This window comes from Heloderma suspectum, chromosome 2 (genome assembly GCF_057233095.1).
Source record: "Heloderma suspectum isolate Gila_16-S chromosome 2, 16-S_ref, whole genome shotgun sequence".
NCBI classification, from domain to species: Eukaryota; Metazoa; Chordata; class Lepidosauria; order Squamata; family Helodermatidae; genus Heloderma; species Heloderma suspectum.
The window spans coordinates 234,315,531-234,336,965 of NC_139459.1; the positions used below are offsets into that span (position 1 = coordinate 234,315,531).

The 21,435-nt window shown below is 45.5% G+C and overlaps 1 protein-coding gene across 1 annotated transcript in view; it reads left to right on the forward strand.

Annotated features, from left to right (window-relative positions):
- Nucleotides 1–21,435, forward strand: part of CACNA1A (calcium voltage-gated channel subunit alpha1 A) — a 368,926-nt gene that overhangs the window by 85,485 nt on the left and 262,006 nt on the right. Inside the window, exon 3 of the mRNA XM_084838533.1 lies at nucleotides 14,658–14,951. Within this exon, the coding sequence (XP_084694659.1) occupies nucleotides 14,658–14,951 (294 nt within the window). The remainder of the gene's footprint in view (nucleotides 1–14,657; nucleotides 14,952–21,435) is intronic.

Below are 21,435 nucleotides of genomic sequence, written 5' to 3' on the forward strand. Positions count from 1 at the left end.
ACTGGTTTGGGAAAGGAGTATGGCAGGGTTGTATACTGTCATCCTACCTATTCAACCTGTACGCAGAACACATCATGCGACACGCTGGGCTTGATGAAGCCAAGGCTGGAGTTAAAATCACTGGAAGAAACATTAACAATCTCAGATATGCAGATGATACCACTTTGATGGCTGAAAGCGAGGAGGAGCTGAGGAACCTTCTGAAGAAGGTGAAAGAAGGAAGTGCAAAAGCTGGGTTGCAGTTAAACCTCAAAAAAACCAAGATTATGACAACCAGCTTGATGGATAACTGGCAAATAGAGGGAGAAAACGTGGAGGCAGTGACAGACTTTGTCTTTCTAGGCGCAAAGATTACTGCAGACCCTGACTGCAGCCAGGAAATCAGAAGATGTTTACTTCTTGGGAGGACAGCAATGAGAAATCTTGATAAAATAGTGAAGAGCAGAGACATCACACTGACAACAAAGGTCTGCATAGTGAAAGCAATGGTATTCCCCGTAGTAACCGATGGCTGCGAGAGCTGGACCATAAGGAAGGCTGAGCGAAGGAAGATAGATGCTTTTGAACTGTGGTGCTGGAGGAAAATTCTGAGAGTGCCTTGGACTGCAAGAAGATCAAACCAGTCCATCCTCCAGGAAATAAAGCCAGACTGCTCACTTGAGGGAATGATATGAAAGGCAAAACTGAAGTACTTTGGCCACATCATGAGAAGACAGGATACCCTGGAGAAGATGCTGATGCTAGGGAAAGTGGAAGGCAAAAGGAAGAGGGGCCGGCCAAGGGCAAGATGGATGGATGGATGATATTCTGGAGATGACAGACTCGACCTTGGGGGAGCTGGGGGTGGTGACGGCCGACAGGAAGCTCTGGCGTGGGCTGGTCCATGAAATCACGAAGAGTTGGAAGCGACTGACCGAATAAACAACAACAACAATCTATCAAGTTGGGTGTCATCAGCATACCCGCAGACACTCTCTCCCAGTGGTTTGATGTATATGTTAAATAGCACGGCGGATAAGATGGAACCCTCAGGGACACCACAGCATCAAACAGGAATCCCCCAGCACCACCTTCTGAAGGACCAGAACCACCATATAACAGTGCCTCCCAGTCCCATCTCAGAGAGATACTTCAGAAGGATATCATGGCCAATGGTATCAAAAGCCGCAGAGAGGTCCAGCAGAACCAATAGGGACACATTCCCCCTATCCAGCTCTTTCTTTCTTTCTTTCTTTCTTTCTTTCTTTCTTTCTTTCTCTTTCTTTCTTTCTTTCTTTCTTTCTTTCTTAGTGCCCCATAGCTGAAGCTCTCTGGGCTGTTTACAGAAGTTAAAACATTAAAATACAATATAAGAAGTTTAAAAGCCATTTACATAAGAGCACACAAACAGTATACACAAACAACATATAACTAAAAACCACTTTGAACAACTTTGAACTACTATGCCAGTTCTTGGCATAGATTGTCCACCAAGGTGACGAAAGCAGTCTCTGCCCCATAACTAGGCCTGAAGACAGATTGAAATGGATCTAGACAATCCAAGTCATCCAAAAGCTCTGGAGCTGAGAAGCCACCACACGCCCCAGCACTTTGCCCAAGAATGGAATACTGGAGGCCGCTACTGCATGGTATAAGGCCCTAGGGAAGAACCCTGTAAATACTTCTCATTTGGGCAAAGGACCTGGTAAAAGGTAGGAGGAAAGACAGATAATTGAAAAGCCACGTATGCTATTGAACGATTGGAGGATCTGCCTGGAGTGGAACTTTTTCAATATCCTACCTTATAAGCAACAAGTGTCATCTATGCTGTACTGGCAAAAAGGCTCTGAGACTGCACAACTGTTCTGCCATCTGCATATATATGCAGAATGCTATTTGAAAACACATTCCATACTGCCATAGAGAAAGGGCTTTAATTTTATATAGGATGTGTACATTGACCTTGGAATTCAGATTCTAAGTTTGAATTTAGATGGTCCGCCTCAGGTATCTTATGGATCCAAATGGATTCCTGACTGTGCTTAGGGATTCTTTGGAGCACGCAAACGAGTGCTTGGTAGAGACCCTGGTGGATGGCTGGAATGCTGCAATCACTGGGGCATTAGACCAGGTGGCTCTGAAACACCCTCTCCCCCTGCTCAGACTGCACCATGGTTCACCCCATGGTTGCGAGCTCTGAAGTGGGAGGTGAGACAGCTAGAGCGCCAGTGGCGGAAATCTCGCTCCGAAGACAATGGAACACAGGTTAGAGCTGTAGCTTCAGCCTACCACGTGATGATAAGAACAGCAAAAAAGGATTTTTATGCTGCTTCGATCGCGTCTGCAGAGTGCTGTCCCAGGAGGTTGTTCCAAGTGGTCCAGAACCTGGTCGGTCCAGTTCCGGAACCAATGGAGCATTCTAAGGCCTCCTGTGATGAGTTTGCAAAGCACTTTGTGGATAAAATCGGCCAGATCAGGAGTGCTATTCCATGCACTGTGGATACAATTAGTGCACGAGGGGCGGCCAGTGGCAGACCGGTTGTGTGGGATCAGTTCCAGCTTCTTCCTTCTGATGAAGTGGACAAAGTGCTTTCATCTTTTAGGATGACCACCTGCTTGCTCAATCCTTGCCCATCTTGGCTCATTATGAGCTGCAAGGAGAGACTCAGGGAGGGGATCAAGGCGGTGGTTAATGCCTCCCTCAAGGAGGGAGTGATGCCATCAGCCCTCAAGGAGGCGGTGATAAGACCACTTTAAAGAAGCCCTCCTTGGATCCCCAAGACTTGAACAGCTTTCGCTCAGTCTTGAATCTGCCTGATTAAAGGCAGCTGTCAGCAAGACCACATCACTCCAGTGCTGAAGGAGTTGCACTGTTTACAAGTTGTTTTCCAGGCCCAATTCAAGGTGTTGGTATTGACCTTTAAAACCCTATATGGTTCCGGCCCAGTCTATCTTAAGGAGTGCCTCCAGCAACACCAGGGATGCCGCTCAATGAGATAGGCCTTGGAAGGCCTTCTATCTGTCCCATCAGCCAGGACAGCTAGGCTGGTGAGGACTAGGGAGAAGGCCTTTTATGTAGTGGCCCCCACTTTGTGGAATTCCCGCCCTAGTGACCTCTGCCATGCCCCCTCTTTGATGAGCTTCCATCGCGCTTTGAAAACCTGGCAGATCAGGTGGGCATTTGGGCTGGGTTAGGTTTTTTTTTAGAGCAATGTTGTTTTGTTTAGTTGATTATGTTGTAATTTGTGTTATTTGTATTGTACGCCGCCTAGAGTGGCCGGATAGCTGGCCAGATGGGCGGCTAATACATCTAACAAAATAAATAAATAAGTAAGTAAGTAAGTAAGTTTTCCAGTGGACCCCACTCCCCCAGACTCAGTTACGTGGGCCAAAGCAGACCAGCCCAGTGTGGCATTAGCGTAGTTAAGTACTGGTAGTTAGAGAAACAATGATTGCCCTGTCAACATAAGCTCACTGTAATATCAGATCAGTCAATGGTATGAAGGAAGGGAAGGGAGGGAGGAAGGGAGGGAGGGAGGGAGGAAAGGTAGTAGTGTCAGGAAGAAGAATGGCATTCCTGGCCCATACATGTTACTAATATATTTTAAAATTAGATGATTAAATTTCTTAAGTCTAATGCTGCAGTCACTTATCTCTTCTTTAGGGAAGAAAAGACTTAGCTGTACATTTATGTTAATTAATCTGATGAAGCTCCTCAATTGCCTGTAGCTAAAGGCTTTTTTAAAAAACAAAACAAAACCCTGCCAAAGTGGAAGGTCTGGAAATCTCCAAATGGTCAAATTGCTTTCAGGTTCGTAAGGCAGTCTTCCCTACCCTAGTGCCCTCCATATGTGTTTGATTACAACTCCCATCATCCCCAGGTAGAATGGGAATGATGGGGGTTATAATCTGACACATCTGGAGAGGGCATCAGGTTGGGGAAGGTTGTTGGGTATATAATCCCTCTCTGGTGTCTAGGTTGGGCCTCACATCTTGGAGCTGTTGCTTGTTTCATAAAGAGCGTGATCCTGTGATGCTGGCTGGGGAATGCTGGGAAGTGTAGAACTTTTTTCTGTCTAAACATGCATAGGATTGTGCACAAAGAGTTCTTTCAAGGCTTCTGTGAAATGTCTTTATGCTTTGGGGCTTCTAAAGAAATAAGCACCAACTTCCTGTTGGAAAGTGATCTCTCTTCACTTTCCAACAGGGGGTTGGCCTTGATAGTCTTATAGGCCCCTTCCAACCCTACTATTCTATGATTCTATGATTCTCTCCATTCTTGGTTTTAGGAGGAACTCAAAGAGCCTCAAGATATAGCCCATGTCTGCACTTTTGGGCCTGCACGCCATGGGAGGAGGGAAGGCGTGTGGTTTAGGATGTTTCCCTCTCCAGAGTGCTCTTATTGTGCAGTAGCCATGCCTGATCTGCACTCTATGCTGCCTGTGGTGAAGGTGGATACAAGTCAGATGGAAGCACAGTGCAGACCCTGCAGGTTCAATGTGCATAACAACTGCAGATTTACAAATCAAGACTGTGGAGGGTAAATGTGCCATTATAAGAGCCAATTGTGTTTGGTCTCACTGACTTAGGCTAGAGGAAACACAGCTCTGTTCCGGTGCAGAACAGGGGGAGATCTACCTTTTCTGCTTGTTTGCAATCTTGACTGTACTCCCTGGTACAGAGAGTACCAGGAATCTGCAGAGAGAATCTGTCCCATCATGCCCTCCTCTGTTGGGTGCTGTGGCTGGCATAAAACAGCTTCCCCAATAAATAAATAATTGATTATGCAGTGGATTTATATTTTGCTTCCTCTGATGTTTACTCACAGGAACCCCTTTGTTGTCTTGTTATCTCCCCTGGCCCACTGCAAGGAAAGAGCCATGGACAACTATCTCAGAATGACTGATTGTGCTGCTTATTTCCTCAGTTCTGGAGCCTTTTAGCTAGGTACTTTAGTCCAATTCTTAAGACATTGGTGCCTTCAGGACTATATTTAGACAGCCTCAGATCTGCTGGCATGGGACAAAAGCATTACCCTCAAACAAAAGAACCTGGTGACGTCAAGGCTGGTGGGAATGAAAAGAGAGAATAGAAAATAGGTTAGGGATTCAAACAAGCCAACCCATTATGCCTTGTGTGCAAAACTCTGGCTCTGTGAGCTGCAGAAGGCCTGGATAGTTAGAATTTTTATAGGATATTTAAATGACTAGACAGGAGCCTCTATTCTTTCAAAACAAGTTTGGACTTTATTTTCTCCTCAGACTCATATGTAGGAACTGCCAGACAAAGGAAGCGCAAATGGCATATCCAGTCCTGTGCCCTGGTTCTGACAATTACCAGTACCAAATGCTCCAAGTTAAGGATGTAAGGCAGGGGTAGGCAACTTCTGGCCCTCCAGATGTTTAGGCCTACAACTCCCATCAGCCCTAGCCAGCAGAGCCAATGAAGAGGGCTCATGGGAGCTGAGGGCCAACACTTCTGGAGGGCCACATGTTTCCCACCCCTCATGTAAGACAGGGTGGTGACTACGGAGTGGTCCACCCCATTTCATTGACTTGCAGATTGCTGCAGGCCCAGCATTGTGAACCCTCAGAATGCTGCTATCCCTTGAACATGGTTTGTGTGCTTTCGAAAGCCTAAATTCAAGATATGAGATGATGGAGACTTAACTTCCTTTTCTCTAATTCCTCTTAGTGTGCAATCCTCTGTAGGTTTAGACAGGAAAAAGTCCTACAATTCCAGCATTCCCCAGCCAGCATGCCTGGCTGGGGAATGCTGGGAATTGTAGGCCTTTTTCCTGTCTACATCTGCAGAGGATTATGCCCTTGATTAGTTAACTAATCGCTCTCTTTTCTTTAGTGCCCAATAGCTGCAGATGTACATCCTGCATTATATACTGGGGAGGTAGGCAACATGGGGCCCGTAGACACCAGTGCACGTCAGTACACCTTCCTTGGCACCAGTGAGGCACCCTGTCCCTCCCACTTATTTATTTATTTATAATACCAAATTTTCTTATCTGCACCTGGAATTGCTTAAAGTGGACCCTCCAGCTGCTGTCATCTTCATTTCCCATTAATCCCTCTGGGTCACAGGTGGGGCTCAGAGATATTCTTAGGAAATGAAGATGATGGGAGGCTGTAAGCCAACGCTTTCCTCTGCAGCATGCCCAAGCACCAAGAAAAAGAATGGAAAAAAGAAGAAAAAGGACCTGTGTTGCTGGGGGGGGGCACTAAAGAGAGCAGCAGGGGGCTAAGGAGAACAATGGAGGGGCTAGGAAGAGCAGCAGTCAGCAAGGGCGGGTCAAGGAAGCCAGCAGGGATGGGCCTGGGCAGGGCCAGTATCAAGGGTAGGCATGGTCAGGTACCTGCCGAGGGCCTACAACCCAGCAGGCCCATTGACAAGAGCACCCTGGACTCCTCTTCGCCAGCGCAACTGGCTTGTTCACCTGCCTCTTGCTCTGGCCCAGATAAAGGAGGAGGAGCAGATGCCATTGCCTACTTGCTGGCTGGCTCTCTGCTTGTCAAGCAAGCAGGTGACAGCAATGCTGAGGAGGAGGAGGAGGAGGAGGAGCAATAGCAGCTGGTGACAATGGTTGTAGACTCACTGAGGGAGGAGGTCCATTGCGAGTATCTTGCCCAGGACCCTGGAAAACCTGGAGCTGGCACTGGGGCTAGGGAGAGCACTGGGACTATGGGGAGTAGTGGGAAGCCAGCAAAGGGCTCCGGGAGCAACCCAGGTGGTTGAGTAGGGTTGTGTGATTGTGTGTCTGAATGGGTGGGGACTGCATATGTGTGAGGGAGAGAGAAATGGTTTTGCAGAGATCCTGAAAGAGAGTGAATGGGGTTTTTCATGTGCTTTCTATGCAGAGAAGAAGGGAAGGACATGTGTGTGTGTGCATTTACTTATTTACATTTCTATACCGCCCAATAGCCAAAGCTCTCCACATGCATGATGCGGTGTTTGCGTGTGTGTGTGTGTGTGTGTCTGTATAAATTGATGGGTGTGTGTGTGAGCAAGCATGTGTGTATGGACGGTGAGCTGGGGTAAGAGAGAAAAAGACATGAAGGGGTAGAATGAGTTACCTGGCAGAGAGAGGGGGGAGAGAGAAAAGGAGTTTGCTTTCTGTGAAAGAGGTCTCTGTTGGCATAGAAAACTGTGGATTCAATGGACTTGTTCTGTGTGTTCGGGCTGCAACCCCACCTCTGTCTCTACTCAAGTCTTTTGGGCATGTTACTTCTCCCTTGTGACTAGCCATGCCTCCCAGGTCAGCCATTTTGTGGTGGTATCTGGGGCAGTTTCTCAAATGGCCAGATGTGTCCATAGGCCCCCCAAAGACCCCCCTGAACTTCTTAAACTTCTGTGGTGCGCTGGACTCTACCTACACTTGCAAACTGAGTTAGCTCCCTTGTGCTCCTTGGTGGGATGAGGAAAATGTGTAGGTGACTTGGAAGATAGAGGGTAAAGGTCAGAGGGAAAGCCCCTGTGTTGTTTCTCCCACACAGATACACAGAATAACTTCAAATTTAAGCAAAGGTGGGAGGTAATGACAGAGCCACAACTCCCATTTCTGAATGTTCATGTGTGCGTACCTCAGGGATCTGGGCAGGCTCTGATATAAAGAACAATGATAGAAATGTGTCTTCATTACTACCATATGTAGCTGCCTTTACAGACTGTTTCTTCTCTCTGAGGATGCAATCCTGTGTAAATTTAGACATAAAAAAGCCTTGCAATTCCCAGCATTCCCCAGCCAGCCATGCTGGGACATGCTGGGAGTTGTAGGACATTTTTCTGTCTAAACATGCATAGGATGACGCCCTTAATGGCCAAAAAAGATGATGACGATTTGCATAGAATTTACATATGCTAATTTATATGTATAGATGCAAATTTAGAAGATTGTGGCCTGTGTGCCTGCCTGTTCAGATGCTAACTGTTGGTGGGCAACAATTCTTGTGGTCCTTTATCTTTAAACTGGAACTGGACAGCCCTTCAAATAGAGAACTGTGAAACAGGAGACATGGCCACCGTGCCGCACCTGGAGAATCCTGAGAGCTACTTTTCATTTTGAAGATATTTTTATTTATATGTATTACTTTGTGAAACAACATTGTTATTTTAAATGTCATCCTTCTACTGTTTGATATATCATTTATATGATTTAAAATAATGAGTATGGGGCACTGAAGATGTCTAAGGGTAGGGGCAGAGCTGTTTATTCCCGCCTTCTAACATTTTATCACAATGGAGCAAGGAAATAGCCTGATTCCATCATCAGTTATGTTTGCTACCTAAATGAAGAGAACAAAAATAGTCATTAGCCTGGATAGCATTTTTATCCTTCCTGCTCTCCAAATAAAAACCTCGAGGTTGAAAAGAACTAAAGTGTACTCCTTGTTCGGGAAGGAGATTGGGAGGGGGAGGAAGAGCAGCCGTGGCCTTGGTGATGGGAAGATAGAAGTGTAGAATGGGAGTGAATCTTCCAGGCAGCCTAACTGGATGGAGCTACAAAAAGGGGTTGGCTCGATGTGCCTCTCCATTCCCCAAGAGAGGAAAGGGCCATAGCTCAGTTGCAGTGTACACTCTATGCATGCAGAAGGTCCCAGATTAAATCCTTGGCATTGTGGTGGGTTGCCACTGTGATGATGAAATATCACCCAGCCTTGAACAATGCACTATGTGTTCAGAAAATCTAAAATATGCTATAGGCATAGGCTGAGTCCACAAAATTGTGGACCCTGCCTATTCAAGGATCCATAATTGCACAGACAAGAGCTGTGACTGTATCAAGAAGAAAAACAAGAACAAAAAGTGTAAAGCAGCTCTGCGGAGGTGTGTGTGTGTTCTGATTTTGATCAGCACCGCAGTGCTGGGGGAGGGAGGTGTTTAAACTTCCTCTCACTATTTCCCCAATTGAAATTGTCCACCACCCTCTGGAGCTACTTTTAGCTTTGCTGATAATACCATATAATAGCCCCCTCTGTTTTTCAAGTACCCACCAGCCATTGTAAACTTCTTCTTTTTCAATTGGAAGCTGATCATGGATCTTCCGCGGCACATCTGTTTTAGCTCTCATTGCATAAACAGAGAGCTCTGACTATTGGGCGGTATAGAAATGTAATAAATAAATAAAATATTCTCTAGCTTTGCTTGTTTAGCTTTGAAGGTAGATTGCTGGATTCCCTGGTTGCTTCTTTGATAGCCCTTTTCCCTGGAATTGTCACCCTATGTTCATTCACTTTTTTACAGAGAATCCAGAGGATGTCAGTGTCAAATTGTTGCAATCCAGTGTTTTCTGTATTGGCCTCTCACGTTTTTTCCAGATATGATTTGTGGAAAAAAATCAAACAAAAGCATTGCAATAACACACCATTCCAGGACCAGCTTATCCAGAGTGGGCAGGCCTTTAATTAAACCTTTTCTGTTTGGAGGTTCTGCCCAGTTTTGTTGACCCAAGCCAAGGCCAGTGGAAATAAATATTGGCACCTCGGTTTTCCAACAGACCCTGATAGCTGTGCCTTTCACAGATGCTTGATCTGCAACAATTATAAGTGATAAACAACATCTATGTTCTAGCTGTAAAAAAGTTTCAGATCAAGGAGCAATTAAAAGCATAGCAGCATGGGCTGGTTAAAACAATTGGCTATTCTACATGCAGCAGGCAAAATCAAGCTTTCCGTAATTTGTAATAATGAATGGGGAGGGGTGACCAAGTGATCCTTTGCAAGAGAATAGGGATCTTGAAAATACACAAAAGCATCCTTATCTTAATCTGTGGCGGGCATGTCACTAAAGTTCAGTTCCAGCTACCACTGTTCAGTACAACAGTAAGCTTTACTAAGAAGACCTGTAATATTCCTTCGCATCAGTTAGCTTTGAAGGTAGAGTTCAATTCTGGCAAGCAAAGCCGGTGTGCTTGAGAAGGATATGGAAAAAGTATGAAGTTTATACTACTGAGCAAAACTGTGCTGCTGAAGCTATTGCCACTAACAGCATGACTGAGGCTGAAGCAGGGTTTCTGCCTTCTGGGGTAGGGTACACACCAAGGCAGGATGTGGCAATGATATCAGAAAAAACACCACTGTGATAGATATCCTCTGCTACTTTGGCAACTTAATCCTTCCCTTTGCAAAATGGTAACTTCACAGTAATCTATAAGGAATAAAGCAAAACAGTGTAATTGCTGACATTATCAAAGCGCCCCCCACCCCACTGTTCCCTCCCCATACCTCACCCCTCCGCAGCTGTCTCTATTTTATCTTTCAGGTAAGAACAAGGGCACACAATGAATTTTTCCCTAGAGTCACTATAGCCGTAGAAGGAGCAGTACTGTGAGATACTGTTTACAAGGTTCTCTTTAGTTGGTAGTATTTATTATTTTTGGATCATATTTTGTAATTTTAAATTGTTGTTCCACACCTTGGGAATCATTGCATTGAATTGTGGGTTATAAATCTTCCAAATAAATAAATGGCAGCAACCTCTGCAAGATTTCCTCCTTTATTTTTACAATGTCTTCCGCACTTCATTCCACCCCATCCCTGTGCTCTTACCCATTTATTTGAAAAGCACACCTCGACTAGTATGTGATATCAAATGCTGGTTTAGTGTTGGCCTGGGTGTATGCCCAAATTCCAGTTACCAAAAAGAAATGTTAATGGTGCTGATGTTTTAACAATGGCAGAGGGAAAGGGAGAACAGCCCATTGTGCATGTGATGACAACCCATAGGTTATTTAACCCATGGGTTGTCAGGCATGAGTGGGAGCAAGTGAGTGAGCTGCCTCCGGTGTGCTTGTTACTTCCTCTTTTAATTAACAACCTATGATTGCCCTGTTTGTAGGTTGTTAGCATGACATCCAAACCTGGATACTCTGACCTGGTTTGCACATATCGACAGCTCAGAGTACTGGTTGAGTATGGGTTGTTGTGTGGGTTGTGTGAACCCTGAATTATGGTTTAACTATGGGTTGTTAACAACAAACAACCCAGAGTTCACAATCCAACAAGAAACCATGGGTTCTCTTTTTGGATTCTTTGTGGTAACAATCTATAACTAAACCATAGTGCAGAGTTTGCATGTAAAGACAATCCACGATTCAATGACAACCCATACTGAACCCATACTCTGGGTTGCAAACAAGGCCAGTTGTTTAGGGGTTAAACAACACAGAGTTAGCCCACGAATTGGTGTTATGCGCAAATGTCAGCAAAACTGCTGCGGAGGAGTTGGGGCCTATAGCTATGCCTGCCATGTCCAGTACTACCGATACTGCTCGAATCCACACCATAAAATATAGAGCCCTTTGAAATGTGCATTTGAACTGGCTTTGCTCAACCCTATACAATTTGGAAAATCCAACTGGCCCACCACCATAACACAACAGAAAGAATGCTAGTGTTTTTGGAACTAGAAATGCCATTGTTATCTTGACCATCTCCTATTTGCCTCGTGGTAAATAAGGGGTTGGGTCCAGAATCTGACCTCTGTTGAAAGAAGGGCTCCACTCACAGAAGGTGCCTCTGCCTGATTTTTGGGAATCCTCCCTGTTCCCACACACCACACTCACTCCTTTCAGCAGGATCCCCTGACCCTCTGTGTTGCCTTTTCAGGGCTCTAGAGGAGCTGATGTGGGGAGGAGGGGGTTTAGAAGGCTACGTCTGCCAGCCCAGTTGCACGTGCATAAACCTGGATTCAGTCTATAGGTTGGTGATGTATATGGTGCTTCTACTACATGGCTACCACATGTGGAAACAGCCTGTGTGTGATACCTTCTCCACACTGTTGCCATAATATGGCCTTTTCCAACCCAGAACCCTCCAGATGTGTTGGACTAAAACTGCCATAATCCCCTGTTCATATTGTGGAGTGGGGATTATAGGCATTGTTGTCCAATGCATCTGGAGGTCACCAGGATGGGGAAGGCTGCCATAATGTATAGCATTGTGCTGTGCTACTGCTATTATAGAAAAGTCTATACAATGCAGAGGAACCACAGGATGAAATGCATTGATGTTATGGTGGCAGAGTAGAGAAGCTAGACATCAAGCAAAGGTTGTTTCAGAAAACAGCCTCATGATAGGAATATCCACAGCAAAGAAGCCACTAGCAGCTCAGTTCCATACATGCCTACTTAGAAGTAAGTTCCATTGAGTTCAATGGGGTTTATTCTCAGGTACTTACAGTGGGGTTTATTCTCAGGGTATGGTATACGATTGCAGCCTAAATAATTCCCAATGGCATTTGTGCCTTGAGTGTAACCAGGGGACTTTTCCCACTTGACCACAAATCTCTAAGATATACCTGCTGCTTATGAATACTAGTTTGCCACATGGAGTCAGGTGCTGCAGGGGCCTCAATTGGGGCTGGATTGGGGAGGGTGCATTTTATGTGTGCTAGCATTAAGCCCTATAATTTAAGCCACTCAGATGAGTCCAGATTTATATCAGGGAAGTTAAACTCAGAGCTTAGAGTAATAGTGGTAATGTCGATTTACGCTAGTTGAACTGAGCCCAGAGTCCAACCCATTGAAATTAATTGGCATTTTTATATTGGTATAACAGAGCCAAGGCTGGAACACCTATTTTTACAAGTGGAGTGTCAATTTGGCTGCTTGCTCAGATATCTGAGCTTTATGTCCGCTACAGTCCATGAACTTTGCAGTCCTCTGTTTCACCCCCACAATATGCATACCTGCATACTTTCACTCTTGTGCCTCTAACCTTGCACATTCTCACGCTTTCATGTGTACAATGACTTTTGCATACGTGTTTACACTTCTCCTGCATAAATATACACATACCACCTTGTGTACACTACATTGTATTAGAACTCTAGCATTCTCCCCTCCTTCCTCCCCAGTCTTGCTAGCTGTCCATTGCTTCACTCAAAAACAAAACAACTCCATTGATGTAAAGCAAGAAGAGCCCATTCTGACCTGATTTTTACTTGAAACGAGGGCATGGGGGGGGGGATTAATGTTCTTGCTTTTCCATAGAAAGATCTGAGCTTACACCAGAGAATTGACATCAGTCTAATCTGCCAAGGTGTGGGCTGCTGAGACTTGTCATTTGTATGCAGGTTTTCCTTACCCCATCAAGCTGTGTGTGTGTGTGTGTGTGTGTGTGTATGTGTGTGTGTCCTTTTCTCCCTGTAGAAACCCAACTGGGTTTGGTTGGGCTGTAGCCCCTGCTATTGGTTCTAGGCCATCATGTGCCAAGCCTGGCTGAGGCTTTGGGATGCTCTGTGCTTGCATTAAATCGATCCACTGCTGCACATTAGAGCTCAACCTGCCAGTGAATCAGACCTTTTCTTTTTTTCTCATTTCTCTCCCTGCCTGCCTGCCTCCCTAACACCGGTCTTATTTTAGCTTACCCAAGAGGAGGAGGAGGAGGAGGAATACAGGGCAGGAAAAAATACTAGACATTGCAGCAACCAGGGAACCCTTATGGGTAGATGGTGGATGGCAACTACTTCTCTTGTCTCTTTCATTTTTTGGATTTTACAGGATTTCTATGCTGCATTCAGCTCCAAGATGAGGCTAAACTGACACACACGCTCTCTTTTTCAGTGTCTCACACACGCACACATACTCATACACGCAATCACCCCGGGAAAAAAAGGCAGGAAGAGCGACCGCTGGATAGCAAGGGGGGGAACATCCTACAGCTTCAGAAGCTTAAAGAGAGCCCAAACCTTTTCCCCCTTCAGATCTTGGACTGTGCTGAAGACAGCAGGATGAAGCCCCAGTGAAAACAAACCTTGGGAGGGGGAATTTTGTTTTGATTTTAGGGTGGTTTGGGGGATTTTTTGTGTGTGGGTTATTTTTCTGCCTGGGGGGGGGGTAAAATTATCGTTTTTACCTCACCGATGCAGTTCTTTATTTCTTTATTTTTGAGATGGGAGGGCATGTACTGATTTCATAAATCTTAGAGAAATAATATTTTATATATTTTTCTTCTTGTGAGTGCAAACATTTGCCAAGCTGCCCACCACAGAGGAAGCCTGCATTTTCCCCACCAAATTGCATTGCAAATACCTAGACAGAGAACCTAATTTTGATGCTGTTTTTTTTTTTTTTAATTCAATTTCTTTCCCCTCTGGGTTTGAGAAGAGAGGCAGGAGCAAGAACTGGTGCATTCGATTTCTTTAATTGCATTTTTTTCTTCCTTGGTGGGGAGGAGATGCTGCTGTCGCTATATTTAATTGTCATTCCCCCCTCCTCCTCCCAGTGGCAATGCATTTTTAAATTTTTTTAACTGAAATATTTTTAACAGATGGTGCATTGAATCTTTTTCATTGCAATTCATTTTAGGGGCAGTTTGGTGCATCAGTCTTTTTTTTTCTAACTGAAACCCACAATTTGGAGGGATTTTTCTTCTTCTTCTTGTGGAGTGTGACTCCCCCCCCCCACACACACACACATACAATTGCAACCTTTCAGGATAGAGGGTGAGGGGAGGACTTGCACATCGCTTCCACCCTGCAAGGGGAGGTGAGAGTCACCATGTCCAGGATCTTTGCCGCTTTCCCCAGCCGTGCTCCAGCCTGAGTGCCCCCTCCCTCTGCTGCAAGCTCCCCTAGCAGCATCGTACAGCAGCCGATGGGATGTGATGAGCGTCTTCTCTCCGGCAGCATCCTCAGCGGCGTAACCCCCAGCCCTTTGCTCTTTGCAGGATGGCTCGGTTTGGAGACGAGGTGCCAGCCCGCTATGGGGCAGGAGGTTCAGGGGGAGCTGGCTCCGGAGCAGCAGGAGGCGGAGGTGGCCGGGGTGCTGGGGGCGTCCGGCAAGGTGGTCCCCCAGGGGCCCAGAGGATATACAAACAGTCGATGGCCCAGCGAGCCCGCACCATGGCACTCTACAACCCCATTCCCGTCCGGCAGAACTGCCTGACTGTCAACCGCTCCCTCTTCCTCTTCAGTGAGGACAACGTGGTGAGGAAATACGCCAAAAAGATCACCGAATGGCCATATCCTTTCTATGGGGGCTTCCAGCGCCAGCACCTAGGCCACAGTAACAGCTTAAACTTGAGAAAAGGAAATGCCACTGCCTGTGTCCCAGTCCTGCTCCTGCATGCCTGGTCCACCCTATGCATGAAGCCCCTCCTGCTCATCCCCCACCCCACCCCAGACATTCCTACTCAGCCACTGCACATCCATACCATCCATTTACCCCATCTGTGTTACTTCTTCATGTCTTCCCCATCTAGTCATCTTATCTCTGCCAAGACACCTTTTTCTTCCAGCCACGACTCAGATACATGGATGCAACCCCTGACACTGCCATTTCTGTCACTAAATGCATCCCTGCTCTGATCCTTGGAGCTGTATTGCTGAACTGAGGTACCCCTGTTTTTCCCCTTTTCCCACATGTCTCTCTGCTCATCATACCACACTTTTAATTTATATGTTGTCTTGTGAGTCTGTCTCTTCCTACATGCAAGCTCCCCCTATGCAAGGGGGCAGCTCTCACTAACCCATACATCTGCTGCTTCCTCTTTATTCCCTTCTTCTCCCCACCACCACTGCCTTTACCTCTGATACCTGTTAACAAGCTGCTCTCTCAAACCAGTGGTCTTTCATCCATGCAAAGGGTGGAGTTGGGGGTGGGGAGGTAGGGGAGATAGCATCCATTTTCATTTCCTCTAGCTCAGAGTTTTGGAGATTACATTTGTTAGCCATGCTCTCATTTCCCTTTCTCCAGGCAGAGGGGCTTATAGGCCCAGGATCTCCATGTAAGTTCTGGATAGTCAGCAATCAGCTTGGATCTCAGAGGTGTGGTATGGGGAATGGGGCTCCTGAGCCCTGCATCTAGCTAGTTGTGCAGAAAATGAGGGCCCTTATTAACAAGGAGTTGTCAGACACTTTTGGGTCAGGAACCAACTCATCATAGTCTCTACAGGACGCACATGGCAAGGAAAGGGAAACCAATGGAGGCCCCATGAGCTAAATGTAGCCCAAAGGGAGAGGCAGAAATCAAGAGAAGGGAGGGATGTGAAAGTGAACCAGAAATATATCCCACAGAGTAAGCTAGCATTACACACACACCTTGGCCCAGTCCTGATGTCCAGCACAACAGTGTGCCTCTTCATTCATAGACTTGTAATCTAGGATCAGATGAGTCTGAGAACTTGACGTCCCAGATGTGTCCAGAAAGTATAGACAGTATTTTGAGAACAACATAGGGTGAGAAGAGATCTAGGAGACATGCAGGGTTCATGCTGGGCCTTGCATATGGGGATCTTCTCAGGGCTTCCGGTTTCCTCTGCTGGCGGAGCAAAATCCAAGAATTCCAGCCTCTGCATCCATCACTTCAACTTGGTATGTAAAGATCTTGCTTTCTGTCATGATAGTTTGCATAGCTGCCTTATATCTCAAAAGGAACCACATGAAGTTGGATATACAACTGTGTTACGGTTTTTGGTCTCCAGGTTTGTACAGACCATAAACCTATTCCTTTCCTGGTGAGAAACATTTAGTGTCTACTGAGAGTCGGGATATGGTTTGGGACCAAGGTATTGTCTAATTTCTGGAGAGTTAACTGTCATTTTGGAGTGTGCTAAATTCCTCACACTCAAGTGCAGAGGAACAGGGGAGCACTGAAACGTTAGGCACTGGAAGCAAGGAGATACTGTATTCTGGAATAGGTCTGTTGCGTGTGTGTGGAGAAAGTCTTTTTAAAGTGTAGCTGTCTTGTCCACAGCAAGCTTTATAGTAGAACAGGCCTGTGTGTTTTTGCAATTTTGTTTTCAGTTTGAGGACATTTGAGCGTACATTTTGTTTACAGGAAGGTGAAGCTAGAAAAAGTCTCTTAAAACCAAAGGGTTAATGCAGGTGTAACAAGTCAATCAGGTTCTATTTCTGGTTTGTCCTTATCATAATGCTTCCAAATGCTTTACATTTTTTTACATTGCCAATGGTCTAATTTGCTATTCACATTAGAAAGATGGATTACTGAGCATGTGCACTGCAGGTCTTTGATGTTAATAAAAGTGGGTACTGAAGAAAAAACAGTAGGGTGGATGGGTGGAGACAGATGTAGGATGGATGGATGGATGGAGAACAAATCTGCTCAATTTCTTTCCATGCACTGTAATTGTTTATAGATCCTGAGAAACTGTTGAAGAAGCAAGTTATTCATGCATATTGTTTCACATGGCTTTGCAGTGTTCTTTTGGTTTTAGAGAGAGTAGAGCAATAAAATTTGGGAGTTTGGTGGTGATGAGAGCCAGTTTGATCTTGTTGGGTTTTCACCTAAGTTGTAATTTCAGCTCAGCCACAATCTTACTGGATTATTTTGGGCACATTACTAAATTTGTAGACTCTGTTTTCCACCTGTAGAATGGAAATCATAATGAAAAATCTCATAGGGTGAGGTTGCTTTGAGGATAAATGAGTCAAGGATTGCAGTGCAATGCCCTTTCGCACAATAAAACTGCTATAGAAAATTTCCAAAATCTTAGAGCCCTGTTAACATGGGGGGTCCAATTACCAGCTATGGCAGATGGAATTCTACCAGCACACAGAGCTTTCCTTCAGCATTACCATAGCCTCTTTGCTCATACCCTACTTCACACACAGGGCTGCCTCATTGGATCATAGCCATTATGAATGGAAACTGCGGCCACCATACATATATAAAAGAGGCAATTCCCAGTGTTCTTTTCCTTTGTCACACTTTTTCCAATATTCTGTCATACTCTCGCAACATTCCATCACATTCTAGCATAGCGGTCAACAGTGTGGGCCAAATATGATCCCCAAGGGAACTGTCTGCCTCGCCCCACCCCCCACCCCCAGCAATTAAAAACACACACGGTGGAACTCACTTTTGTAGCAATAAGACAATATTTGGGGCAATGCAGATTTGTGCCTTGGCTCACCCCACCCCTCAATCCCTTGTCAAGTGACTCTCCATTAAACCTAGTTGTTGACAGGGCTCCAGCATGACTACGAAATGGGACTTGGAGCATGGCTATGCAGATGGAGGGGTGGAGATATGTGGATAAGGGCTGGCTCATTTCTGAATGACTTCCATTCACTTCCATTAAGTTCCATGGACAACTAAATATGCTGCAGATGAAAGGGGGCATAACCAGGGCCAACATCAAGGGTAGGCATGGATGGACATCTGCAGAGGGCCCACACCTCAGCAGGTACCCACTGACAAGAGCCCCCTGGAGTTCCTTCTTCTCTTAACCATTGCAACCTGCTTGTTCACCTGTCTCTCAGTCTGGCCCAGGCAAAGATGGTGGTGAGAAGGAGGAACAGCAGACAGCACTGCCTCCTTGCTCACTGGCTCTTTGCCTGTCAAGCAAGTGGTAGCAAATGATGAGGCAGAGGATGAGGAGCAATAGCAGCTGGTGACAATAGTGGTGAGAAAGTAGACTCACTTAGGGAGGTGGCCCATTGATGGGGTCTTGCTCACGGGCCCTGAAAAACCTGGAGCCAGCACTGGGTAAAATGTGCTGTGATCAGCAGAGTCACGTTTAGTACCCAACACTAATGGCTGCTATTCATCCCCATAGGAAAAAGTACAGCACTCATTTGAGGACAGTGTTGCAGTAGGGACAAAACCTGCCCCTCCAGGCACTGCATGGCTCCTTGTGGAAGGGAACAATATCTTGTCTTCTCTTCCAGAAAGCAGATCTAGGGCTGTTAAGGAGAAGGCATCAAGGTTTAACACTTACCCTGCCTCCATAAAATCAGGACCTGACTGCAAGAGGGAGAAGGAGGGGTAATGTGGAGCATTTTATTATTTAATTAATATATTTTATACTCCACTTTTCAGAACAATTAGTCGCTTTTACGAAAATAAAATATAGGAATAATAAAACACACTAAAATATTTCAAATGTAAAACACAACACGGCAGCACTAAAACCTATAAAAACTAATTATAAAATGTCCTCCTGAATAAAAAATTTAAAAATGCAAAGTGGAGGCTTGACAGATCTCCCCAGCCTTTTGTCCCTGAATGCTGCTTTTGGATCAGAATGTGTTGGAGCGGGACAGGGTGGTGGTGGGGGAGAAGTATACCTTACTTAGGGTCTTGTTTAGTCTGGTGGAACAGGATGGAGCCAGGTCTGGAAAAGCAGGCTTGACCCTAACCCTTGCCTCTACCTGTGGCAGTGACCTCAGTGATGGATGGTGGAGTGTGGTTGGAGAAGTATAGGAGTGGGCATGATACACATGAATGGGGAAAGGACTGAAATTCTCCCTTCTGTTCCAGTTTGCAATTGATGGGCCTTCAGCTAACTACTAAAACTGGACATGTGGACTCATACAGGGTTTTAACATTTTATATTCCTAGGAGAAATATAAAGGCTAGTAATGGGGTGGGGGGTAGGCTGATTAGTGTCCAAAGGGCAATTATGGCTGTGGCCAGGCAAAATTGTCTGTCCTTGCTTCTTCTGCCTTGATATTGGTGAGCATGAGCTGGCACCCTCTTTGGGATTACTGCACATTTTGTATGATATATATATATATGATTCAGCCAAGTCTTGAAAAAGCACACCTGAATCTTCAAGTGAGTCTAATCTAAGTGAGATTAGAGAGGCAGGGTGGGAAAGAAGGTTTCTTTCTGCCATAAATACACTTTAAGACCCCTCACTCAGGAGGGAGAAGAAGGAAGGAGGGTGACTAGAGTGTTGGACTGGGAGCCAGGAGATCCAGGTTCTAGTCCCCACTTGGCCGTGGAAGCTCACTGGGTGACTTTGGGCCAGTCACAGACTCTCAGCCCAACCCACCTCACAGGGTTGTTGTGAGGATAAAATAGAGGAGGAGGAGGATTATGTACACCACCTTGGGTTCCTTAGGGAGGAAAAAAGGTGGGGTAGAAATGTAATAAAAATAAAAATGAATGAATGAATGAATGAATGAATGAATGAATGTCATTACTACTAGATGGAAAATAGGGCAGGTCTGTGGCTTCTGGTAGCTCCCCTACTACCTGGAAGTCATACCACATGTTGCCTCATTTCTAGGGATGTGGCAGCCTGGGTGGATATCACATCACCCTACCAATCACCTGTGTATTTTATTGAAGTGTAGATCCTATGTTGTGCAAAAGAGATGAACCCACCATTTCTCAGAACAAGCTAGGTGGATTGCAGAAAAGCCACAGAGGACCAGAGAAATTCAGATATCTGGGGAACGTCTCTTGGACTTTGCCTAAAGATGAAAAATGGTGAAGAGTTCCATCCTGGGGTGGGGTGGGCGGCACATGGGTTCTTTGGATGTTCTTGAGAAAGAAGGTATGAGAAGGAGAGCATGAATGACTCATGCTTATCCTCCCATGTGCCCAGAAAGAGGAGATGCATAGACACATTCACATTATCCCAACACCAGGAAAAAATGTACATCTCCCTGTGGGGGATAAATCTATTCTGCCCTCTTTGTCCAAAACCAAGAAGAATTAGGAAGACGAAGTGTAAGTCACTCACAGCTTCGCTAATGCTGCAATTATAGGGACCCCATGTTTAATGCACCCTTCTCCAATCTGACCCCGCAGAAGTTTTCGACTACAGTTCCCAAGAGCCCCAGCCAGTGTCGCCAATGGTCAGGGATGATGGGAATCATAGCCCAAAACATTTGGAGGGCACCAGGTTGGGGAAAACTGAATGTCCTGGGCTTGGACTTACTGTAGTGATTAGGGACAGGCTCAAAACAAAGCAGGTTCCAGGCATAACGCGCCAGAATGTTCCCCTGCTTCATTCCCACTGAAATGAATGGAAACTGCACCCTGAATTCTACCAAGCTCTTGTGCAGATTCCATTTAATTCAAAGGGGCTTTTGCAAAAGAATGTCCCAGTGGATTGTGCCCTAATGTCTGGTTTGGAAAAATTGTGCTGGTTCTTTATGCTGCTATTAGCACTTAATTTTTCCAAGAACGCAGCTTATGTAACACTGTTAGAATGAGCTTGTGAGTGTACTATTGGGCTGGAATTAAATACACTAATGCTGCAGATACAATATATGCTGTGTGTATACTCGACAAACAATTGGACACAAATAAAAGTCTAGCTGCTGCCTTTTTAGGCAGTGGATCTGGCCCATTATGTGAGTTGTTTGCATACTGTGATTATAAAGACAATACCAGTTGTGGCATGAGGTTACTCGGTGGCACTTCAAAATATTGGTGTGCTTTCTGCCCTATGGCCCACATAACCAATGCAATGGAAACATTTCCCAAACCAAATCCCACAAAACCAATGCAGTTCAACCCCTCTGATAATAATAAGTGTGTGAACACAAAGGAGAGAAGAATTGGCTGCTTTAAATCTGCAGGCACAGGGCTCCAAGCCCTCCTTTGCTACTGCTGAGAGCACAGTGTAGAAACTGGCCAGAACTTCATCAGTTTCAAAGCATTGATGCTGAAGGTGGTCATATCTGTACACTTGGTTCTTTGGAAGCTCTCAGCAGTGAGAGACTGTTTTCTCCTCTGGCATCAGT